The sequence below is a fragment of the Xyrauchen texanus genome, chromosome 16 (genome assembly GCF_025860055.1).
Source record: "Xyrauchen texanus isolate HMW12.3.18 chromosome 16, RBS_HiC_50CHRs, whole genome shotgun sequence".
NCBI classification, from domain to species: domain Eukaryota; kingdom Metazoa; phylum Chordata; class Actinopteri; order Cypriniformes; family Catostomidae; genus Xyrauchen; species Xyrauchen texanus.
Genome location: NC_068291.1, coordinates 16,289,755 through 16,316,791, shown reverse-complemented (window position 1 = coordinate 16,316,791; position 27,037 = coordinate 16,289,755). Strand labels below are relative to the sequence as shown.

General features: G+C 39.4%; 1 protein-coding gene across 1 annotated transcript; it reads right to left on the bottom strand.

Moving 5' to 3' along the window:
• Positions 1-551: 551 nt before the first annotated feature.
• Positions 552-27,037, bottom strand: crip2 (cysteine-rich protein 2). The gene is made up of 8 exons (XM_052145776.1): positions 26,867-27,037; positions 9,216-9,310; positions 5,029-5,086; positions 4,096-4,230; positions 2,849-2,917; positions 2,643-2,737; positions 2,429-2,486; positions 552-2,081 (listed from the first exon to the last, which is right to left on the bottom strand). The coding sequence occupies exons 1-8, from the start codon at positions 26,907-26,909 to the stop codon at positions 2,014-2,016; spliced, it is 621 nt and encodes a 206-aa protein (XP_052001736.1). The 5' UTR covers positions 26,910-27,037; the 3' UTR covers positions 552-2,013.

The window sequence follows — 27,037 nt, the reverse complement described above, 5'->3', positions numbered from 1 at the left end:
TGCTCTGTGTTATAGTCTTACCCAACATTACAGAAAACAAAAATGAGGGTCTTGTCTTATCTGTTAATAATCATGACAGTTTTAGTCGAGATCTACATTTTCCAATGAATTTGTCAGATCTTAACTTAAAATCAGATTCCATTGATTTAGCCAAGATTTCAGACAAAATTGAGTAGGCCTATTTACCTTTTAAAAATAGGAGGTGGTAAGATGTTTTTGTAGATGATTAACATTTACTTCTCCAATGCTTTACGAGAACTCACTTCATACATTAAGTACTTCCAAGACCAGACTGTACTTTTAAATGGAGGAAAACTGTAAAATCAGAGCAAACTAGTACAATGACCATTTAGTTCTAATCTGTTTCTTTGGAAGTGAATATATAATAAGATGATTCCACAAATCCAACAGTCATTAACTAGAAAACAGTGACAGTAGCATTAAATTTAACACTCATGCTGTTCCCTTTCTTTAAAAGCATATCTCATATCTCAAGTGAAGCTTAATGAGACTGATTTGATAAGAAATCCAAGGCCAAGCTGAAGTGTTGTGTAAACTTTAATATGGGATTAAACAGAAAGAAGCAGCAGGACTCAAGTGCAGGCTCCCTTTTCAAAAGAACAAAAGGCCTGCAACAGCAAAGAAATCATTATAACAGCAATAACAGTCATGGAGTACAAAAGCACATTCAGTAGAATGTTGTTTCAGCAAAATATTGGACATAATATAGGATTAAGTCCTACTTGGAAATATAATACTTCAGTTTCATCACTTTGAGAAACTGGGGTTCTCCTAAAATCTTCAAAAGCGTATTCATGTCTTAATCTGGTTCTAAGCTTTCAGTAACGGTTCTAGATTGGAATAATAAATATTAACTGCAGCTAGTCATCGAGCACCAAATCACACACACCCCTGTCCCTATCAATCCCTGTGGACTTCAACCAGCTACCCCATAAAAACAAGTCTGTCCTCCCTTTTAAAGAAATAAGAGCTTGGCCATTTACGTTAATGTCTGCATACAGCTTGCAGACCTTCTCTTAAAATGCTTTAACTTAGGAATGTTGCCATATAGCCAAAAAGTAAATCTGGTTTGAAGAATTTTGTTCAGATTTATGATGATGTGCTCCTCAACTGCACCTGCGAGATTCATTTGCTTGTCAGCAAACGATTCAAACAGCCCGATGACTCTGCATAAAACAGTGAACTTATTGTTTTATCTGCTACTAGAGACTCAGTACACACTTTCTACTGTACATGCAGTATTGTGGATGAAAGTGGGATCTTGTTTTACCTTCAAGAGGAGTTATAACACAACTTTGTTTTAATGTTGGGTAAATATGACTCTAGAAACATTAAAAGACAAACATTTATATAAATTACAATTAAATGAAATACAGGACAAGTCAGACATGATCAAATTGACAAGTGTGTTCAGTGGCCCCAAAAGTATTTGGACACTTTAGGACACTGAAAAAGGTCAGAATGTCATTGCAATACAGGCAAAGTATAAAACCAAATGACATCTACAAACAAATCATGTTAAACCTTTTCTCAAAACGAACTTGACTTTTCTAAGACATTTTTTGCAATTACTTTTAACCAACTGGTGTCACAGTCATTTTAGTGAATTAATGAAGTCAGTTAAAATAATTGTTTTGATATTTTGGTTATCTAATGCAAAGACATCCATACATTTAAGTGTGACTTAAGTGTCCAAATACGTTTTGGAGCCACTGTATATCATAACAGTCAAACTGTCCTCCTGTTGGGAACATTTGTGTGAGTAGAGGACCATCAAGTAGGCCAATAAAAAAGGCAAAGGGACTTTAAGGGGTACATTTGGACTTCAAGATCAAGGCATGTTTGGGCATCACATTTCTGCAGAAACATCCAAGCAGGCACAAGTTATCCGTAATAAGGCAAGAGGTGGGGAATATGTAAAAGTGCGTGAGGTACTGGTAATGGCTGTGATTATAGTGAAGTTGTGGTTGAGGATTCCCAATGGACTGAAAATCAAGGCTGAGCCTCCGTGTTGGGCTCCTTGTCATAGATGTAACTGCCAACACCACCAGTGTTTACACCTATGAATCCAAAACAGAACCAAACCAGACTTTTAATGACATGGGACTAATCCTACTCTAACATGCACATAACCAATTCAATTTTCAGCATTTATCCTACAAACAAAATAATAATTCAAATAACAAGAAACTAAAGCTAGAATAGATCTAATGTACCATGTAAAATGCTGATAAATTAGGCACATGCAGCACAAATGTTTTTCAACAATTAATATAAAGATTTAATTCTCTTTATCTTCAATGTTAATAAAGAACTATCGTGTCCCTAACTTCACCATTTCAGATGAAAACAATAAAATGAAGTCATAGCTCCCTCTAGAGTTCAAAACTTGTCTTCTGCACAATACCTTTTGGGCCAAAGAGGACAGCGTAACATGGTTTATGGCAGTAGGGCTTTCCATCATGCTACAAGAAAGAACACATATTTTTGGCATGAATAAATATACATTCACTTATTAATTCAATCATTCTAATCTAAAAAGCTGTGTGTACTGGACTGGGTAAATGCAACCTTATATCAGATATTTATGTGGTCTTTACTACTACATATCTCAGTCTCACCTCTGCATGGCTGCCTGCTGCCAGGGTCTTACTGCACCTTTCACAGCGCAGGCACGGCCGATGCCAGTCCTTCCCCAGTGACGTCACCTTTTCAGCTGCCAAAAGTAAGTAAAAGCATATGTCATTATGTAAGCTCTGCTGCATTTCCTGTCATTATATACTGAAGTCTACAGTCCAAGATGTTATCAGGAGGAAGAGCGGCATACCAAAATAGACCTTCTTGTTGCATCTGGGACACAAATTGGCTTCTCCTGAGAAGGTGGTGATGCTTCCAGCTGAAATAAGAGGTGTATGAACTCTGAGACAAACACAAATTATACTCTTTGGTCTCAACTCCAAAAATAAAGTAATTACCCTTAATTGAATTTGAGATTGTTTAACAAGCAATATAATTTATTTTATTAAGTTAGTTTCATTCATCCAACATAATTTAGTTGGATTAGGTCTAATCAAGACACTATAGTAGTCTTAACTCAACTTTATTAGGTTAGTCAAACTAAATTGAATAATGTTTAATCAATTCTTATGTTGGTCCAAATTAATTAATTTTATTAATCATTAGTACGAGTAATTTGTAAGTGTAATCAATTTAACAGCAAATCAATATTACACTTCACTCAAACAGAGTCCATCCTCAACCCAAGCGCCAATCTTCACCACAATGGTAACCCTTAAAATGGCAGCGTAATAGACACTCTTTTTAGATACAAATAGAACAGAATATTAAATATTACAAACAAATCTCATCCTTTTCTCATCTTGCCCAAAAAAAGCACAAAATAACACTTAATTTCACCATTTGTTTACCCCATCCAGTCACATGGAAAGCATGCTGGGAAATGGAAAAAAATGGGAAATCCCTGCCCAGTTTCATCAGTGCTACAAAAAGTATTCATGTAGTCCAAACCCAAATGGATTAAGTTCACTTCAATTTTACAAATCAAAACGGATAGAATGCAAGGAAATCAAGTTGTGACAAAATGTTCTACAATTGTTTTGCAGTTCATTTTAATTAAGTAAACGGAACAACGTGCAAAAATAATTTTTAGCACACTGCAATAAATACTGCATTCCACAATACAATGTCCATTGCTTGACTTTCCATTTTCAATATGAATAAACTAGAATTACAACAACAATTAAAAATATATATTTTTGTTACTCACTATATGATCAGACTACAAAATATCAGACAACAAAACTGAATTAAAAAGGGCAAAACCATTTTATTTCCAAGATGATAACTGGATGCCACTCACATGCAACAATATTACTTTTCACAACACTACACCAAACTACTGTTTGAAACGTTTATCGTATAATAACTCTACTGTTTCAATTACTATTTTAAAGAATAATCAACAGTATAAATAGCAAGCCATTATTACACATTCAGCTTGTTTAGACCTGAAAAGAGTCAATAGCTGCTGGTCACTGCTGCTTTATTTTTTACCTTTAGAAGGTGGCCTGGAAGCTGCTGGAACCCACTTCTCCTGAGGTTTAGGTGCAGTGTCCAAGTTGGATGTGGCTGAGTTAGAGTTGTCGGGAGTCTCATACACATATGAGCCTGCACCTCCAATGTTCACTCCTGAATATTAAACAAGAATGTCATGGAGACATTTGACCACCATCCAAATTGATAATCATCTTCAAAAAGATGGCTTCGAGCACGTACGCAGCGGCTTTGCTCTCCCTGAAACAGTCTTTTATGTTTGTTTTGTATGTCTGTCGGTCACTAGAAGCACTAAATTTTGTTGTACAGATGTGCAATGACAATAAAGATATTCTATTCTATTCTTACAATAATGTTATAGGTGAGTAGCAGACACGTTTCACAGTGAGTGGACCCAAAATGTATTTGGATACTAAGTGGTATCTGCAAGCAAATGACGCTAAACATTTTCACTGAACTAACAACACTTTTATAAGACATTTTTGCAATGAGGTGATTTTTAGTGGATGTATGAAGTCCATTTCTCTCAAGTTAACACAGCTGTTTTAGCAAAGTAACCACAGGTGTAGTTCATCACATTAACTATGGACATTTTCCACTAACGTTTGACAAACAGAAAGTGTCCAGATATGATTAGTATAGAGGTTACAGATGTTTGTGGCTGATATAATGAAAAAAAAAAATCCTTTTGATACCTGTAAAAATCACACGTTATATATATATATATATATATATTTTTTTAAACAAAGAAAGTTCCTAATGCCCAGCATATGAACAGACAGGGAGAAAAAAATAATCACTCAGAAAGTCAATTGCTTGTTTTATTAATGTAACATATTAATAAAGGGCAGAGGTCAGAACAGTTAATTCCCTGATAGTCTGTCAAATGACCTCCACTACTATACTATATTAGCATGTGTTATCTCATCTCACCTTTTGGCCCAAAGAGGGCAGCATAGCATGGCTTGTGGCAATATGGCTTCCCATCATGCTGTAAGGATGTAGAACAAGAGAAAAAGCATGGTCATTACTTTCAAAGCTTTCAATTATTTGAAAATGAATATGTGCAGGTATACATGCCCTCTGTACAGCATCTTCCAACAATCAATAATTTAAAAGTGAATGTGTGTGTTTGCTAAAGTTTGGCATAGTTTTCATTTTAACTTGTTGCTTAGACACCATCCTTCAGATGTACTCCACTAGAGTCTGAGTGGCCACAGACGGGCTAGTTATCCCAGGGCCAGATAAAATTCACAGCAGTTACTAGGACACAGTCCATGTTGTTGTATAAAACACTGAATGTTTGTATGCACATTTGTGTGCCTTGATTATGTCTATGTGAAGATATGGAAGAAAGAACATGTTTCAATGGCAGGTCCTCCCAGAGCATTTCAGTCAAGCGTTGTCATGGAAACTATCAGAGGGCAGCTGTGTGACCGTTACAGCTGCACAGGGCAGGACAAAGGAACAAAAGGGGCCAAGAACAGTGGCCTTATGCCAGTACAGAGGTATGCAAAGGAACAAAATGTGTAATGAGCAACAACATTCCAACAAAGCCTTACAGACACCTTCTCAACTCAATTACCATGACCATTATTGGAAAACTTGATGTCAATACTTCTAAAAAAGGTAAAAAAAAAATGAATACAAAATTAAACTAGCTCACAACAGAACTGGTTCCAGAGCCTAAAGTGACAGGATGACTAAATCAGGGAGGGCATTGCAGTGCTACAGACTTCATAATACCCCAAGTTTAGTCTTGCGTAAGCTGATTTTTGACTATTGGCATAAAGTTTGGTCAACCATGCAGGTTATTCTGGCCAGGAACCACTGATTTAGACAGGAAGGACCTGTCTGACAGATGAATTCACTTTTTTATTTGATATTTATGAGTGGGTAAACAAAATCAGATATAACCCTGATAGCAAAGCAGAATTTACAGGTGTGATCAAGGATTTCTTGTTTACTTGATACAAAGTAAGTCAAACGTCACAAATCCATTGACTAGTTTTACCGTGGAAGTTCTCATTGTAGTAAAGTTTGTAAACCCCTTTTAAATCACTTTTCCACCATCGTGCCGAACGGTTCTCATCGTTGAAGCATGCTGTTCCGTACCATTTTGGGCTTGTTGGCATGGCTACAGTTTCTCTTTCCTCTGGAACAAAATCAGAATTAGAATGGATTGATTAAGCGAGTGACCAATGGTGAGTCACCACGTCACTAAAGGCGTTCCACCAGCACGGTTTAGTATAGTTAGCTAACTATACTGAAAAATCCAGTCTAGGAACAGTTTGTAGTCGCACCATGCTCAAGTGGAAATGCTACTGGAAGCGTTGCTCACCATGCCAAGTACGGTTCTACCCGATAATGGAAAAGCATCTTTTGATTCCCAGCAGACTGAAACACACCCGTGCATCCCATCTCCGAAAATGAAATAAATCCAGCCAATCAGATTGGAGCTTGTGGTTTTAAAAAAAAAAAAAACTCTTGCCATTTTTGTGTGCAATATTCATAAGATGGTCCCATGAATGATCTGTGGGCGTGATGTCTGAGGCTGAACTACTTCATCAGTTCTCATTTCAGTTCCGCTCTCACCAGTCTTATCAAGTAGTTCTACCAGCCCACACTTTTTCCAGAACCTTCAGCTCGCATATCCTGGTAACAGAATCCAAACCCTCACCTTTCTACCTTTCCTTACATACCCATTTACAAGAAACCTTTACACAATAAGCCAGAACCAATGGAGGCACTAAGAGATTATCATCTATAGACAGAGTTATGATTGTTTGTCTGATAGTAAAGACATCTGTCATTATCCACAGGGAAAGTGAATTATTTTGTCCATAGTGAATCACACTGGGGTTCCACATGGAAAAGGTCTCTCAGTCCTCAGACTGCTCTGATGCACCATCAAAAGTGCACAGCAATGATCTTGAAGAGAAACATATACATTAGTGGTCAAGCAATAAGGGATTTTCAATAATGATATGTAGAGGTCAGGGTAGCCAATTTAATGAAGGTAAATAAGACAGACAAATTTGGAGAACACTTATTTAAGACAACAAATTTGTACAATTCACACAACAGTATTTAAAAATAGAAAATGTCTACTATCCATAAACAAGGTCTGTAGATTTGGGAGCTGCCACAAGGTGGAACTACCTTTTTCCGATGCTGATAAAACAAAAAAATTGCCAAACTGATATCTTATTAATTGTTCCGGTCCTCAAATCTGATTGAACAAGAGGCACTCCAAGAGTGCTGATAGCACATACCATCAGCACTGGGACAATTTACTGTTTGTATCACTCCACTTGTGTCCATGGCATTCCAAACTAAAGTGTAAGAGCAGTGCAGATGTGTAAGAGCAGCAATGTGTGTGAATTTTCATTCATCCCTGTGACATTAAAGATTTGAGGCAACAGGTGGCGACAAAAGACCGTTTTGTGTATACTACGAGCGAGTTGAGCTGATGTTGACAAATTGTGTGCAAGTATGTGAATTTATTTTGGAAGTCATCTGGAAATGTCTCTCACCCCATGACCGCTCGGATTATTACTACACTAGAAATAGTTAAACTATCAACTTTAGCATTACTGCTGATCACAGCTGAGCGTCGCAACAGCCCAAATAATAATAATGATCTGATACAAGTTGGCAGAAGCTGTAAACTTTCAACATGTCAGAGGAGACAAAGCTTTCTGTGTCAGTGTCAAAATAAGAGTTTCTTAAGAAATATACAAGAATGAAACTGGCGTGCACCATGTTTTCTCTCTGACAACAACAAAACACTTGAACGTGAGTGAAATATAGGATATCTCTGATAGCACGTATGGGAGCATCACTCCACGATCAGAAGGAATCACACTACAGCTGAAGAACAGAGTTAAACTAACAGCTGCAGCATTACTGTTTATCACTGCAGCAGACAAAGGTAATCACATGCTCAGTCACACATTCTCTCTTACTCTCTCTTATACACACACATCCTTGTTTCTCAAATAATTTGTTAGAAATGGAGGCTCAGGCACATCTTTCTAACTAGCAATGGCAGATACTGTGGCGTAAGAATGTAGTTCAACATTGGGACAGTCCTTAGTTTTTCCCTACTTATTTATTTACTTGTTCCTTAAAAGTGTTGTCTAAAAGCAATATCACACTTGCATTCGTGCTGTATTGTCCATCTATTAGCATGGCTGTGGCATGTTAAATGCGGCCTACAAATCACAGCCGTACAGATAGCTGGACATACAGCACTCTTGATCTTGTGATATTGCTTTAATACATTTGTAATCAGTATCACTAATACACGTGTGTCTTACCCATCAGGCCAATATGCCCATCCTCTTACCCATATTATCAAACACCCAACAGAAATCAAACCCTCCTCATAGCAACCTGAACTACATCCAGATTTAGGCTGGTGCAAGTGGTGAGGATGTAATAGAGATTGAAATTGAGACTGCATTTAGTCGTGACTCTATTCTTGTAGTAAAAGTAAGTTCAGATGTTTCCTATTCTGACACTTGGAGCATATTAATAAAAAAGATAAATAACTTTATGAATCTCAACAAAATATGATGCAATTCAAAGCCTCTGCTAACTAAGATGACGAGTCCTTTGACTCTAAACATCACTGGCCTGTCCTTTACCCTCTTATGACATTCCAATCTAAATCCAGTTGTCACAGTGTGATGTAATAGGATGCTGGAAAGGTCGTTCAGAATTGTATTTGGCTCAGAGTCACGCAAACAGGAAGACTCAGGACATACAAAGCTTTCAGCAAATCACTGAGGACGAGCCTCATGAGACACTTTAAACATCTCATTACGCTGCAGTACATGCATCCGTCTGAAACAGAAAATGAGGGAACACATTTTGATGTTGCATGCTACAAAAAAGATTTTGTGACCCCTCTGAATATGGTTACATCATGTAAGCACCTAGCACAGCCCCAACACTTAATGCTATGTGACGCAACATGGGCTTCAGCAATATTGCTGGACTTTTCAAATAGATCTACTGGCCCTCTGATGGAAACACGCAGTGACACAAAGTCAATACTCAGCTTTCCACTACTAAACACAGAGAGGTGTGAATTATATTTGTCTCGCACTCACCTCAGCATGGCCGCCCGCCGTCAGGGTCTTACTGCAGCGCTCACACTTCAAACAGAACTTGTGCCAGTCCTTCCCTAGTGACGATACTTTCTCAGCTAAAAAATAAGCAGAGGGATACACAGAGAGAGTGTGAGAGAAAGAGAAGGAGAACAATCATAAAACAGTTTTTACATTACATTTTGCCTTGGCAAGCAACACTAAAAAGCTTCCTTTGAAAGAACCTCTATGGGAATGAGAAGGTACTGTACTGTGGTGATCTTAGTCTGGTAGATAAGGATTTTAATGCCAGTTTCTTTGCAGCACTTTCCCTTCCTTTAAAATCTTGGTAGCTTGTGATTAGTAATGACTGTACAATGGAATAGCATTTGAAAATGTCCAGTCTGAGATCCCAAGCTCCTGAAAAAGCAAAGTATGCAGAGCATTTCCTCAGGAGGTTAAAGCAACGAGCCTATTCCTACCTCAATACCAACCGTGAGCGAGAGTCTCAACATAGCATTATTAAATGGTACATTTTACATATTTTTCAGAACCATGAGGGCTAAAGCTACCTTTGAGTTTTTTACATGTGTGCTGGTCTGGACATTTTCATTCTGACAATCAATGCGAGATCATTTTACATTGGAAAATATAAAAGGAACAGCGTCATTGTGGGGGTCATTTTGGTAGTTGCTTACTGGTCCAAGTCCAAAGAGCCTACCCCAAGTCTCTAAGATATTTTTGTTCCTAGATAGTATGGTTTTCATCCCACCTTCAGTGTCTATGGAATTTTTTTGTCTGTTTTATCATCAGCCATGTGATAATTCTAAGTTTGATAGCCAAAAGAAAAGTACAGATCTCCTCAACAAGCCACACAACTTAAAGTATCATTGATGTTCGTAGCACTAACATCTAACCCAACATTGAGCAATAACTAAAAATGAACACTATGGGATGAACCCAACATATCCAAATTAATTTCAAGTTCTGAGGATGATCTGGGCATATTCATACTTGCAATCATGTGAGATTATTTTGCATTGATGAAATGAAAAGGAACAGCCTTATTGCAGGGGTCATGGTGGTTCCTTCCATAGTTCCAATGTGTTGACAAGTCACAAGGAAATGCAGGGGTAGGGGCTAATTGCAGCTGGGTCACAAAGTGTTGACATTCAGTAAAGACACCTCTGGAACCCACTTCTTCATTTGCCTTCCTGAACTGTTTCTTTAGGGTTGTCTTTAGAGACTTCCCCAGACCTAATAATATTCCTTCCAATTATATATCTTAGTCTAGAGACAATACATAACGTAGCCCTGCTGGGACAATCTCTCATATAGGAGGAAACACCTTCCCTTATCAGAACCAGGCACAATTGGACAGAGAAAAGTTCATTTCCTCCAGCTCTGCCCCTCCTCCATTGCTTTCCTGCCTGGAGAAGTATTGTTTTTGGTCTGTCAGTCTTGCAGCCCTCTTAGTACATCTCTTGGGGGGTCTAGCTCAGGGCGGCAGAGATCAGTTTCACTACCAGAAGAGGAGATTTCATACAGCCAAATGCACAGTGGAGCAAAAAGTATTCTTCCAGAGATGGATAACTATTCTCCCACACAGGGGAATAGGAAAGATTTGTGTTCTTTGGGGGGAGGGACACATAAAAGGCATGAATCTTTGAAAAAAGGGATGAATGTGGAAATTTCTAACAGTACTTATAACTAGATTTTAACATTTTCTGAATAAAATTTGGGTGGTGCTTGCCTGTGAAAAACTCGCCACCAGAATGTAAGGATGTTGTGAGTAACATGTTGCTACTTGGTTGGTAAGGTTCTCTTGGTGGTGGCCATAGTTTCTATTAAATTACATACGGTTTGGGTCCCTGCTTCAGTGTCTATGGAAATACTTTCACCTGTTTTGTAGTCTGCCAGGTGAGAATCCAAAATTTGATCGCTTAGAAAAGTAATTGCACACATCTCCTCAACAAGTTGCATTATCTGAGGCATCAGTAATATCCATAACATAATGTTTAATACTTCAGGACAGGTGTTTTGAAAACCAACCATCCCTTACATATGAGCAATATTTAGTCACCACTAAAAATTAACCCTATTAGAAATACATTATATCCAAATAAATTCTGCACATTACATAGAAGTAGAAATGAGGAATCAGGGTTTAAGGGATCCAGACAGTATAAATCACTGGTATTACAGCAGGATGCTAATCCAAGATAAGTGAGATTTCACAGTCTATGGCCCCATAGGGTATACACAGAGAGACTGTGGTTCTGTAGTGTTAGCCTGCAAAGTATGTATTAGGGGTGTGATGGTTCTCGGTAAAAAAACGTACGGTTCGCCACCCACGATTCAGTAAACATTGGCACCACAGTTCACCTCAAGTTTATTGACGCATCTGGAGCACAAGGTTTTTTGAAGAAAATAAAGCATCAAATAGACACGCACAGTTACAACCTCCACAAATGCACCTGAATGGATACGCACCACCCGTGTTTCACGTGGGTCAACTTGATGACATCACTGTTCTGCAAGTGCTGTGTGTTGAAAATGCCAATTGAGAAATGAGAAAAAATGAGAAAACTAGCCGCTGATAGAGAAGCCCCCTTGCGTTATTCAGGACTCCACTCTGGAAACATTTTCTTTTTGCAGTCAATTACAACAGCGAAGGTCAAAAAACTTCACAGGCACTGTTTGTAGACATCGTTTGACATGAGTGCTGTTTACTGGGAATACATCAGCATGTGAAAATTCACGCCGAAATCACAGGGGAAAGATAGCGTTAGCGTACAGAGGCGTAGATGAGCCGAAACTACACACACACTCCCTTTCGTTTTTAAGCAAGCACTCAGTGCTGATTCGGACAGACATGAAACAATAACGATTAATCATATCGCAATCGCGATGTCAGCCTGTGCGATTATATGACGGCAAATGCTGCGATTTCATTAAATAAATAAGTGCATGTGTTGACGTGACAGCCCATTCTCTCTGAGAGCTGTTTGCCCATTTTCTACATAGCTAATAAAAATGACCAGTCAGTCTCAGTTTAGGGAGTGGCACGTGTGGTCATGTCATGTGAGTTTCCGGTGTTCAGCGTGGAAATCAGGTGACGATGGACGCTGAGCAGACTGACACTGAATTGGTGGCCAGGAAAAATAACACAGAAATACAGATCTCGGCTTGGTGATATGTCTTTATTTCATCAATAATTAAAGTTAATATAATACGGGAGCTTGTATACAAGCACAAACTCCAAAACTGTCATTCTCTGTGCGGTCAGAGCTGCTTCAACCAGTCGCGTAAGAGACCCAACCTGAGCAGGAGTCAAGACCAGGAGATTTAAAGTTCCGCCGGGTGATGCACACTCAAACTCGTCTCTCACCCCCGCTGTCTGCAGCTCGTGTGTCTGATAGAAACACATATCACAGCTTTGCGATATATCTTTATTTTAGCCTTAATTAAAGTTCATATAATACGGGAGAGTGCCATGTAAATAAACACAAACTCAAAAACTGTCATTCTCTGTGTGGTCATACTTCAACCAGTCGTGAAAGAGACCCAATCTGAGCGGGAGTCGAGACAGGAAGAGGCTGATGCGCACTCTAACACGGAGACGCTCGTCTCTCACCCCCGCAGTCTGCAGCTCACAATGTGTAGTAGCATCATTGATGAGATCATCATAAGATCAATCTTATGTGAAAAATAACATTAAAATCACAACAACAATAAAATGTGTGTGTATATATACACACAACAACAACAACAGTTTTAGTGGTTTGATTGAGTGAACCACAATTTTATATCCAGTTTCGTTTTCAAAAGAGTTTATAGAAAGTACATGTTACATCCTGCTTAAATTTCCCTGTTTGTTTGGACAATCTTATTTTTGTGAAAATTTGTATGTTATTTATTGTTCCATTTTATTTAGGTGTAATATTGAGAAAATAACAAGTTTGCAGTAATGCAAAAAATATTATTTAATTTTGTAAACATATTTTAATTTGAAAACAATGTGCATTTATAGTTGTTGCGTATTTTTCAACTCAAACATACAAACTAGCAACAACATTTCAGCATTATCAGTGATCTATTTGTGCATTTTCCTTGATAACCAAGAAAGTTGACTCATGATACCATTTGTTTATTATATCGCAAATCGCATATCGCAAAATTAACCTCAATAATCGCAATATGACATTTTCCCCAAATCGTGCAGCCCTAATTACCAGTATACAGCACTCGCGTCGAGCAATGTCTGCAAACAGTGCCTGTTTTGTAATTGTTTTTTGACCATCGGTGTTGTAATTGACTGTATAAAGAAAAAGTTACCAGACAAGAGACTTAAATGATGCAGGGGCTTCTCTCTTGCGGCTTGTTTTCGCCACTTGCCATTTTGCTAACTAACATGTGCAGAACTATGATGTCATCAACTGATTTAACATACTAACAGTTAATAGGACAGCTTCTCTCTGTAGAAAGTTAAACGACATGAAACGAGTGGAGTGTGTCCATCTACAGAGCTATTCAGGTGCATTAGCGGAGGTTACAACTGCGCATGTCTATTTGGAGCTTTATTTTCTTCACCAAACTGTATGATATAGATGAGTAATTAAACTAGAGATGAACCGTGGAGCAAATGCTGTTGGCAAACTGTACGGTTATTTTTTTCCCATCGAGATCTGTTACACCCCTAATGTATACACGTTAATTGGACCACAATTGGCCTCAGCGCTTTATATTTAACACTTTCTCCGCTGACATCCTAAATTTCCGATTACACATTGTGTCATGTATACTTGGACAGACAGATGAAAACTGGTAGTTTGAATACAGAGTATACGGACATCCCTCTCATTTAACATACTCCTTTTTGCATACTGTGTAGTAGGGAAGTATGCATAAACAGATTCAAAGAAGGTTTCTACTCTTGATCGTTTCAGCCCTGCTGGACTCAAAGGGCTGCTTTCAAATGGCACACATGACTGCATGGTGTTTTAAATAGGTGTAAACAGTACACAATCACCATAGAGATAACCTAACAGCATTGACATATTGTGCATCCCTGAAGGGCTCCATCCAACCGGAGAGAAAGGAAGACACTCTAATAGACCAGGTTTCATTAGGGAGTCATGTTACCATGGATAAGAGGTGTAGATGCACCGAGAGCTATAATGGACGGTGGTGTAAGATTATATGTGGTGTTGCAATGCCTCACAATGTCCAGCTCTAATGAGAACAGACAGAGGTTAGAGTGCAATATGTACACCTGATCGCAGATAAGCAGCTTATGAGGTAATCTCTTCAGTCCTCTACTTTGTCAGTAAATGTCTTTACTGTTGGTAGAGGTAACGTTTCCCATCAGCAAGGAAATCTCACTTGTATGTTTTCCCTTAGTTTACCCCACAATTAAATCCCACTATAATACCTCAAACACTGAGTCAACTGATCCGTGAGTGGCATGTAGGTTTGTTTAATGAGTCGTGTGTGGGCCGTTAAGGGAGAGTAAGTGAAACACTCTGCACTCATGTGAGAGTAACAACACCTTCACATGAGTGAGCTTGTGCCATCTCAGCAGAATAGATGCAAAATTGAAAGTGGGCTAATGGTCCTGCACTGTGCGGTCAGCTCTCATATCGAAGGCAGCTCACTAACATCAAAACTCTCTCTTGTTTGAGTAATGTGAGACTTAAAGAAATCAACATTAACAAGCACGGTTCATCAACTTGATAACAAATAAACAAGTCTTTCTGTAAACATGTCATGCCCAATATCCTGAGGACATTCCAGAATAGAAGAGGCTCTCGACCAGTCCTTACTCTGCCAAAAAATAAGCAGTGAGATGCATCAACATCAGTCTCCATTTAATCATTCCCATTAAATGATATGACACAATTAATCATTCCCATTAGATGAGATGACAAAACAGATGCTTCTATTTCTCTGGAACATAGGGAAGCTGTATTTCTAATTGAATGTTTCCATTTATTCAGCTGCAGCATAACTAATTGATTTTGGAACCACTGTAATTGGATGGTTTTAAGTGATGTATTAAGGAATAGTTCACAGCTCAAATTTAAAGAGATAGTTGACCCAAAAAATGTAATTCTGTCACATTTTTCTCACCCTAATTTTGTTCCAAACCCATATCGCTTTCTTTCTTTCGTGTAACACAAAATGAGATGATAGACAAATTGTTAGCCTCACTGCCTTTCAATTTGCATTGAAAGTGAATGGTGACTGAGGCTGTCAGTCCTATACTCTCTGCCCAACATCTGCTTTTGTGGTCCACGGAAGAAACAATTAAACAGGTTTGGAGTATAAAATGAAGGAATTTAAATTTTTGGGTCAACTATCCCCAAATATTTGGGCCAACTAATTCTTGATTATAAACTGAAATCTTCTTATAAAATGTAGCTTTCAAATTTCATTCACGCTTCAATATTCAAACTTAGCTGCTCATAATGGATCTCACCATGATTGTTATCAATGGCCAAATGGCATTGGTTCTTGTGTGTCTCGTGACCGATTCCAATGCAGCGGGTTTAAATGTGTATGTGGCAGGGCGAAGGGCGGGTCCGGGTTGTGATCATACACACTCGGTCCCTTATCAGGCAAATTAAGCCTCCGAGAGGGATAAAGGCCAATGACAGACGGTGGTGTGACGAGAGAGAGATAGTTTACGGACATGTCTGTCATGTGTGTGTTTGTTTTAAGTTTCTCATTAAAATATTATTTATATCGTAAAGCAGGTTCTCGCCTCCTCCTTCCCATTGAATCACACTGGTGCCGAAGCCTGGGAAGGAGGAGGGATGCCCGTCGCGGAGTCCTCGACACTGCCGTCCACCCAGGGGAGCGCCGCTGCCATCCACAGGGGGAGTGAGTAGACCGACCACCCGGACGCGGTGAACGGCCGCCGTCCACGAGGCGAGTGGGGACTGGAATTACCAACAGCATGGAACGATGGAGCCGCTGCCAGGGGCGGAGGAGAGCCCTGCCATCCCCCAGAAACAGAGGGGTCAGAGGAAGACCGCCGTCCACAAGGGGAGGAGGGAAGTGTTCCCCGACCGTCTGGAGCGGTAGGGCCGCTGCCAGGGGCGGAGGAGTGTCCCCATGAGTCGCCGAGAACGCAGAAGGGCGTTCTGGCCGCCGGGGGTCGTGAGTCTGACTCCGGTCCACCCGGGGAGAAGCGGCTGTCGTCCGCCTGAGAGGGTGGAGGAGTGATCGAGGACCATGCGATGGTGTATCAGAGAACCGGCGAGTAGGTTTTTTTTTCTCTTTCATCTCTCTCTCACTGCCGCTCTGTGTTGGCCTTTTCCCTCTCGTTTAAATTTTAGTGTTTTTTTTGGGGGGGTACGACACTGTTACAGGAAGTACCCCCCCCATTTTAATTATTTCTGTTTCCCTCCCCTTGACCCCTCCCTCGTCCAGGTAGATGGGGATGACCTGCCGGCAGACTAGGCTTAAAGCACGCCCCCAGGGAAAGGGGGGGGTGTATGTCAGGCCGGGGGCTCCCCAGTCTGAGAGAACGAGGGAGGAATGTGGCAGGGCGGAGGGCGGGGCCGGGTTGTGATCATTCACACCCGGTCCCTTATCAGGCAAATTAAGCCTCCGAGAGGGATAAAGGCCGATGACAGATGGTGGTGCGACGAGAGAGAGATAGTTTACGGACATGTCTGTCATGTGTGGGATGTACGGCTGGGCTTCCCAGCCTGAGAGAACGAGGGAGGAATGTGGCAGGGCGGAGGGCGTGGCCGGGTTGTGATCATACACACCCGGTCCCTTATCAGGCAAATTAAGCCTCCGAGAGGGATAAAGGTTGATGACAGACGGTGGTGCGACGAGAGAGAGACAGAGAGAGATAGTTTACGGACATGTCCGTCATGTGTGTGTTTGTTTTAATTTTCTCATTAAAATATTATTTATATCGTAAAGCCGGTTCTCGCCTCCTCCTTCCATTGAATCACTTTACAGTGCACAAGCACAAATTCGATTTTATAACTAAGGCAGAGGGTGCACATTTTTGTGAATAATGACTGTTCCTCCAACAAAGCTACTTTATGGCTTCAGAAGACTTGAAATATAGCGTACGAGTCATAGGTACCTCTTTTATGATGCTTTTTTATCCTTTAGGAAGCTTGATAGCCACTGGTCACTTTGTGTTGTTCATTCTGCAAAATAACAATTTTTGTGTCCCACTGAAGAAAATCATACAGGTTTGGAACGGCATTAGGGATAGTAAATTATGACAGAATTTTCATTTGTGAATGACATTTTTTTAAATCTGCTGGTGAGCTAATTGGAGTCCTAATTACAATTACTCACTGACAAGCACCACCACCTATCAGGCATTTTTGCATCAGCTTCAGCATTGGAACCTTCCCCTGTGGTGTGACTGGAAGCATGTTGCGTCAGCAGTGTGGGAGACCCGGGTTCGGATCCTACATTGAAACCAGGAAGTAATAGCATTTGCATAACCACTGATGAGTGAGATTCAGAGGTTGCATTTTTCCCACTAACATTGCGTTTTTCCTCCACTGAAAGTTAGGTTTAGGTTTTGGGTTGGAGGATACGGTTTATAAAATATGCATTTCTCTTCACTTTATTACAGCCTGTTCAGTTGAAAACAACAGAAGAATGGAGCTCACATGTGCCCTACGCCTAACAACAGTCGCTTTGGACACTGAGGGCAGTGTTTTGAATTTAGGAAAGTACAGACCGATTTTAGCTAAAGAAAAGTCAACCCACTGTTTCCGATTTCATCGTGAGATCAGTCTGTCTTACATGCTGACCCTGCCTTAAGCAAAGACTGATATCGTAATCACAGATAAACAGCACTAGGCCTGAACAATATTTACACAGCTGAACACCCTACGGTTCTACAACTGGAAAGTGCCCTGGAAATCATCAGAAAAGGACATCTTTCTTTTAATAACAGATTTAAATAGGAATAAAAGAGTTGAAATTTAAAAAGCAAGCAAAAACAAACATCTAAAAAACTTTCTGAATGGCACTTTTTTGACGGCCATTTCCAAGTGTCCAATGGTTGGAGCGGCCACTAACACAAGAACATGGGCACCTTAACATCTTAAACAGATATAGGCAAAATGGTGGCCAAAATAACATGCATGCATAATTTACTGTATAAGTGCACTTACTGTGGTCACAAACATGTAAATAAATTTGAAAGGCATGGACAGATTTTCTTCCACTTCAGCAGCCATTAATGTGGACCCATCTGTTCAGGGCACTAGTACAGTAACCCAACTGTATCCTTCTGCATTGCAAAACCAACATGCACGCCATCTGGGTCCATCATGGTGTTTCACTTGGAGTCACTGATTACAGCTCGACCCACTAGCCTTGCACCTGAGGGCCTTCGGGCCATAGCCAAACATATACGCTCACACAGTGAGATAAAACAGGAGTAAAGACAGCTCAGATTTACACAAAACCATTACATACACTTCCTGGCACCAGAAAGCAGGGAAATGGTTGTGGAGTTAGTTCCCATGATCCTCAGCTATTTCATACTATAAATAGCACACATGCTCTAGGCTTAGGTCATGTTCTGTAACACGGTTAATGACCCTGCTGCTCCATTATGGCAAGCAGTGTCTTGCTCTATGGGACCATGCACATAACCATCAACTCCAATGTATCACTTCCTTTTCTAAACAAATCTCAAATAGTAGTGTGATTGAGATGTTGGTTTTCCAATTTGGAATGGCTTGTGATTTTCCGTACAGCAGTGTTGAAAGCTTGGGTGTGGTTTTAGGCCCTTGCTGTGCAGATGTGTCTCTGGCTGACACAAGGCACAGCAACCTTTACTCCAGAAGACATCTGTCTAGAGCGGTTTCTTCCTACTATAGATTTTTAGTTCTCTGGCCTGAATGCGAACTGCTTGTGCATGTGTGCTCTTGGTTGCTACTGTAATGCCTACGGTTGTCAGTACAAATCAACGCTGCCTCACAGTGCTCTGCTTCGCTCAGATTCCCTACAGCTAGTGCTTTTCTTTACTGATCTGCACATCAATTTAGTGGTCATATTTCACCTCAAAATCAAAAGTAATTAATGTTGCTTAATGAAGCTTATTTTAAGGATTTTTTTGAATTGTGACATTATTTAAAAGACAATTAAGCACATTTTCTACCTCCAATTTTCATTAACGTCATGCAATAAAAAAACAAATCACACTCATTACCATAACGCTAATAAATAACGATGTAAGCTATTATTGTCATATTTGAACCATTTAGATTAAGCATTTTTACATCATGGTAGTATTTGTTGTACTGCCTTTAATGTCTACTGATTTAAACTAATGAGAGGTGAAAAAAATACCCCAAAAAAAACATTACGGAAATGGGAATATGGGAAAAAAAATCTTTAATGTTTTCCTTTTGTAAGCAGAATCTAATGAGAATCCCCATTATTAGCATAATGGGAATTACAAAAAACAAAACAAAAACTCAAAAGTAAAATGCCCAAACACATTAGAATAACAGGAATTTGGGTGGCAAATACAATTCTTTTAATTTTTAGCTGAAATGTGACCCAGACATATTTTCTGTTTAGATTTCAGGGTACATTTATATTTATATAAATGTTCCTTGATGTGTCTCCAGGTAGAGGAAATTTATATTGACCAATTATGCATGTTTGCAGGCCTTTGGGTAGGTTGAATTAGAATAATGTCAGTTTAAAGACTAGTCCCATAAAACACGAGTAATTAATGACCACAAAGACAAAAAAACATCTTGTAACTATGGTGGAGGTTCATGCCTGCCTGGAATCCTGACTGACAAAGAGAGCAGCACCCCATTCTGACTCCCAGGGTTATGCAATGCGCCCAAACATGAGACAAACAACTCAAGAAGTGGTATTATACAACAGGTTCTGCACATTTTAACATCTCCTGAGGAAGCCATGCAGAAAACACAATGTTTCATACAAGGTACAGTAGGGTTGCTCCGATACCAACATTTTGGCTTCGGTACGATACCAGCCCTGGAACCTCGGTATCAATACTAAATCATTACTTGGGCAACATTTGTTTTTGTAATATTGCTTACATAAATATTTTATTATTATTTTAGCATTATTGTTATTATTATACAACATATACAATGAAGTGTTCGATTAACATTTTTGGTATTAGTAGTATTATTGCTACTACTTTGAATATATATATATACACTCACCTAAAGGATTATTAGGAACACCTGTTCAATTTCTCATTAATGCAATTATCTAATCAACCAATCACATGGCAGTTGCTTCAATGCATTTAGGGGTGTGGTCCTGGTCAAGACAATCTCCTGAACTCCAAACTGAATGTCAGAATGGGAAAGAAAGGTGATTTAAGCAATTTTGAACTTGGCATGGTTGTTGGTGCCAGACGGGCCGGTCTGAGCATTTCACAATCTGCTCAGTTACTGGGATTTTCACGCACAACCATTTCTAGGGTTTACAAAGAATGGTGTGAAAAGGGAAAAACATCCAGTATGCGGCAGTCCTGTGGGCGAAAATGCCTTGTTGATGCTAGAGGTCAGAGGAGAATGGGCCGACTGATTCAAGCTGATAGAAGAGCAACTTTGCCTGAAATAACCACTCGTTACAACCGAGGTATGCAGCAAAGCATTTGTGAAGCCACAACACGCACAACCTTGAGGCAGATGGGCTACAACAGCAGAAGACCCCACCGGTACCACTCATCTCCACTACAAATAGGAAAAAGAGGCTACAATTTGCAAGAGCTCACCAAAATTGGACAGTTGAAGACTGGAAAAATGTTGCCTGGTCTGATGAGTCTGGATTTCTGTTGAGACGTTCAGATGGTAGAGTCAGAATTTGGCGTAAACAGAATGAGAACATGGATCCATCATGCCTTGTTACCACTGTGCAGGCTGGTGGTGGTGGTGTAATGGTGTGGGGGATGTTTTCTTGGCACACTTTAGGCCCCTTAGTGCCAATTGGGCATCGTTTAAATGCCACGGCCTACCTGAGCATTGTTTCTGACCATGTCCATCCCTTTATGGCCACCATGTACCCATCCTCTGATGGCTACTTCCAGCAGGATAATGCACCATGTCACAAAGCTCGAATCATTTCAAATTGGTTTCTTGAACATGACAATGAGTTCACTGTACTAAAATGGCCCCACAGTCAATAGAGCATCTTTGGGATGTGGTGGAACGGGAGCTTCGTCCCCTGGATGTGCATCCCACAAATCTCCATCAACTGCTAGATGCTATCCTATCAATATGGGCCAACATTTCTAAAGAATGCTTTCAGCACCTTGTTGAATCAATGCCACATAGAATTAAGGCAGTTCTGAAGGCAAAAGGGGGTCAAACACAGTATTAGTATGGTGTTCCTAATAATCCTTTAGGTGAGTGTATGTGTAATATATATATATATATATATATATATATATATATATATATATAGAATATTATAGGTCGAACCGATATAGGATTTTGCCGATAACGATAACTAAATGGGATGACAAGCCGATAACTGATTAATTAGCCAATAGTTTTTAAAATTGATACTGAATGAATTTCTAAGCTCAGTAATGTTATGTGGCAATAATCAGCTGAAGACCTGAATGTGCTGAATGACCAGGTTATCCCATCAATGGATTTTTTTTCTTCCTTGACATCTCGACATATTCCAGGACAATAATCCCAAGATTAATCTGGCTCAAATTGTGAAAGAGTGGTTCAGGGAGCACAAGAAATCATTTTCACACATGAACTGGCCCCATAGAATTCTGACCTTAACCCCTTTAAAGTCTTTGAGATGTGCTGGAAAAGACTTTACAGAGTGGTTCGACTCTCCTGTCATCAATACAAGATCTCGGCCAACAATGAATGCAAATCTGGATGGAAATAAATGTTGTGATGTTTCATAAGGTTGTCGATACAATGCCACAACGAATGTGTGCCATATTCAAAGCTAAAGGCGGTTCAACAAAATATTAGAGTATGTGATTTTTTTTTTTTGGTCAGGCAGTTTATAATACAAAGTACAATGTTCTGAATTGAAACAAAATCTTTTTAAAATTGGAAATATAAAAAGAGTTTGCTACATGTACATTGTTAAAGAAGGCTAAAACATGTCATACGTCAGTGAAAATGGTCCATTCCAAATGATATGCCAAAATACTTGCGAGCTGAAATCTCAGAGCTGCACCTGAGGAGTTTGTGTGTTCACAGCCGTTCATACACTAAACACACATTATGTCTCTCTCTCTCTCGTTGTGTGTGTGTTTGTGTGTGTGTGTTTTGATGTTTAATGATCACATTTGGCCATTTCGAGGTAAGGTACCTGAATTGGCAACAAGATGATATTGAACAGTTTACATTTTTTGGTATCAAGACATAACATTAGTATCGGTATACCGCACAACCCTTGGATACAGAGAGAGAGAGAGAGAGAGAGAGAGAGAGAGAGAGAGAGAGAGAGAGAGAGATGGGACAGAGAGAACAAAACAAAGGTGATGAGGGTGAGAACATAGTGTGGTAACACTATGCACCTACACAGAGAGAATAATGTTTGTGTACAGTATATGAAAAAAGAATCAAAGAGAAAGACAACACATTTTGTCTATATTGCTGAAACCGAAGGAAAACAGGATGGAGATATCCTCTAATATTTCGACGCACCCAGAAATTTGAAATGGAAAGCTTTCTTTAGTTCTGTTCAGAAAGGAGCACAGGCCCTGAAGTGAAAGCAGTTAAAAAAAGGGAAGATTAAGGGAAGGCAGCAGAATCCGTGTGCCACCAGATTTTTATGTCTTACTGTTTTGTCGGTGATATTTGATACACTGCAAGTGAGCGCTGTCTGCCATTAATAAGGAATGTTCCAGGTTCAGTATACAAGTAAGCTCAATTGACAGCATTTGTGACATATAGTTTTTACGTCTCGGGGGTATCAATTTAAAAATGGCATGTATTTGAGTTTTCATAGACCAGCCCCATTCACTTCCATTCCAAGTACTGTACTATAACAGTGAGTTTTGCTTTTATTTAAATATAAAATTATTATTTTTGTTGTGTTTATCAGCATTATGCCACGAATGCGGTCGATTGAGCTAAGCTTGCATTGAACCTGGATTTTTTTTTTAATGAAATTACATGTTTTCATTCATGTAAACTTTTGTTTATATTAATTTGTTGCAGGGTTTCCTTACAATGGTGCCTTTTTTTTTTAAGCGTACATGCAATGCTTCCGAATTCGTTTTGTAGAGTCAAACTTATGAATTGAAGAAAGAAAAAGATCAGAAACTGTTGATTTCATTTAACACCCTTTTATATGAAAAGTAAAGCATTTATGGTTGCCTTTGTGCAAGAAAACTCACAGCATATGCTAAAAAGTTTTTCCACTCAATGCAGTGGCTTACCACTTAGGTTTGAAACAGGATATTGTCAGATAGAATTTGCAGGAACACAACCACTTACTCCTACAAACTCAATTTGGGGGGAAAAAAAAAACATCTGGAGCAGCAGTCTTTGCAACCAAAATTTGGTAGCATTTCTCAACATTTTCATTTAATATATTTGACATTTACACTCAATATAAACTAACATTAACAAAGCACTAAACTTAATCCATTATTTATACCTCAAATCATCTATGATGTCAACAGGTACAGTGTCAAATGCAAGCTTTATTCCTAATTTCCATTCACTTTATGTCTAGACTGAGGGCTTGGATGTAGCAGTCACCATTCATCTCAAACGTTCCACTTAGTGACATTTTCATATTCATTGGAAAGCACTGCCGAGGACCAAAAAAGGAGTTGGAGACGCACCCCTGCGCTTCCACAACTGTACGGAATGTGTCTTGGCTTTAACTTGAGCCTAATAAAAGAACAGTCACCCGCATCCATCCTGACAAACTCCCTTATGACTTAAACTGAGGTCTGAGGTGAAACCCTACATTGTCCTTTCTTCTGCATTATGGCATCATGGACAACTTAACACTGTCTGTGACGCCAACAACCTCCCTTACACTCAAACTCTAAGTGTAACTAACATCAAAATCAGTCATCATACAGTACCTGTGTATCTTGAACCCTTTGGTAATTTACTTATGGTTGAAGAAGAGTTATCATAAAGTATTCGGTTATCTCACATTTTCCAACTACCATTTCTTTAGCCCAGCTAAGACTCAATGGGTGGGTCATAACCCAAAAGTGGGGGGGATTTTGTTCTGAGACTTCAGACAGCCATATCATTGTGCATACATGAAGCCTATTTATTGGGTAGCAAAATAAACAGGCTTTTCAACTTTTGAAAAGTAGGAGAGGGGGCCCGGGTAGCTCAGCGAGTAAAGATGCCGACTACAACCCCTGGAGTCATGAGTTTGAATTCATGTTGAGCTGAGTGACTCCGGCCAGGTCTCCTAAGCAATCAAATTGGCCCAGTTGCTAGGGAGGGTAGAGTCACTTCGGGTAACCTCCCTGTGGTCGCCATAATGTGGTTTGCTCTCGGTGGGCACGTGGTGAGTTGTGCGTGGATGCCGCGGAGTATAGCGCGAGTCTCCACACGTGCTATGTGTCTGGATTAACGCGCTCAACAAGCCCAGTGATAAAATGCGCGGATCGACGTTCTCAGACGTGGAGGCATCTGAGATTCGCCCTCCACCACCCAGATTGAGGCAAGTCACTACACCACCATGAGGACTTAGAGTGCATTGGGATTTGGGCATTCCAAATTGGGGAGAAAAAAAATAAATAATTACATTTAAAAAAGAATAGGAGAAAAGCCATATCTTTTATTGTTGGTATCAAAGGCAGTGAGTCCAATAAAACTCTACAACATTTTAGGGCAAATTAATCTGTAATTTGCTAGAAGCTAGCCAAACAAGGCAGATGCCAAAAGAGCACAACAGTGCACGGCCACTTTTTCAGCCATCTGGGTTCTGGAAATATTTTCCCCATTCATATCTTCCATAGACTTACATTCAAAAAATCCTCCATAAAAGAGCTGTAAATGATGAACCAAACAAACCAGGCTCTGCGATGAATCACAACATTAAAGACTTAAAAAAAAAGTATCTGATAATCCGACAAAAAGACCAAAGTACAAGCCTGTATATTTACCGCCTTTCATGAGGGCACAAACTACAATCCTAGTAAGCACAATGAATGACGTAATCAAACAAGAAACTATTGAAAAATATAAAACGATTGATTTTAATTTGTTAATTCTAAGTATAGAAACTCTATAGTTTACGTTTATTGTGAAATATCCAGATAAACACAAATATTTAAGTAGTTTTAGAGTGCAGAGAAATCTACTTGTTTGCGTCATTCACAGTGTGTCGTAGGAGGTCCCTTCTGGGCTTAGTTAGCTCTGATTGGTGGATCTTTCTCAGCTGGACTATGGGTGTAGTTGTTCAACAGTAATTCAGCTATTAAAGATTATTTTTAAACAATGATGTTGAAATAACACAGACGGATGCCTTCAATAGAAGAATATACCATCGATGAACAACCTCAGGTCTCACGCTAGGTCTATCTTTAAAGGTTTAGCGTTGAAAACCAATTAATCTATGGAAGAAATGAATGGGATTTTTACTTCCGGAGCCAGACTGTAGCACTCTCTATGGAGAGATTGTGTGGCATGCCCTTATCCTCAGAAACCCTAAACAGAACTATTCAAGGTAAATATTGTTTTTATGTAATTAAAATTATTCAAATAAAATCTAAACAATTTTTGTACCACTTTGGGGCACCAAATTTCTTTCAATGTAAAAAACAGGTCCTGAAGCAAAACCAGTTGTTGTTAATGCCCACACATCAGACACAAAGCACTGAAAAGTGCTGCACTTACTTTTATATAACACCACATCCCTCACACCATTGATTTAACCCTCCCGACAGCTTTATTGGCTGTGTTATGGCTTTTCAGTTAACACGCAGATTAATACAACATAAATAAGAGCTGAATAATAAATTCAGTGTTCACCACACCATCACTGATGCACTGATGAATAACCTTAGAAATATGAGAGCAGGGATGATAAGGTCAAGGCTATTCGAGTGTTTAATGGATTGAGAAGCAATGGGTCAGTGCTGGGCAGAAAGTGGATGAAGAGGAGAAGAAGAACTCTGCTGTTTTCACTGTGCATGGTGATTTCCCAGCTCCTCAAATATCCAAACAGAGCTATGTGCTCGTATTAAAGAAAACATCAATTTTAGTGTTTATAAAATAGAGTGGAAACCTAGAATAAAAAGATATAAAAGTGCAAGTGTACCATAACTACAGACATAGACACTATTTTGAATTGCTGTTGCAGAAGTGGGCAATAAAATGTTTCTCAATCTCAACTTGCTTGCTGTCACTGCACTCAGCAGTCTCAAAATAAAAGGTTTATTTCTCTTTATCTCTTCGTCTGCAAACGTATTCTGCTAACTTTTGGGCATTTGAAAGAGGTGAAACAATGGTTTATTTCTAAACAAATTGATTTTACGATTCATAAAAAACTGTAAATCTTGCATCGGCTGCGTTTAAATTCGTAAATCTGGACACCTGTGCAAACAAACGTCACGTTCCCTCATTACACAGCGTGGATGTTATTTATCACGTCAAAACATGTCGTTTAAGGCATTTTTAATAATGTTTAAGAATATCACGGGGAACAAACACACTTACCAAAATACACCGTCTTTTCGCATTTAGGGCACTTGGAAGCCATCGTCTCTTCTTTAACGGTTTTGACGGAGAAGTAACTTCAGACTGGATTCCCTCAGTAAGCGTCCGGTTTTTCCTTAACGCGCGCTAGGCTACCAATGGTTGAGAGCACCGCGAGCATCCCACTCAAAC

Excerpts from the sequence above, each read along its gene's own strand:
- crip2 (XM_052145776.1), bottom strand. The coding sequence starts at position 26,909 with ATGGCTTCCAAGTGCCCTAAATGCGAAAAGACGGTGTATTTTG. Across the intron at positions 5,087-9,215 it reads CGGCGGGCGGCCATGCTGAG|CATGATGGGAAGCCATATTG; the intron begins GTGAGTGCGAGA and ends ACATCCTTACAG. Across the intron at positions 2,487-2,642 it reads CAGCAGGCAGCCATGCAGAG|CATGATGGAAAGCCCTACTG; the intron begins GTGAGACTGAGA and ends TCTTTCTTGTAG.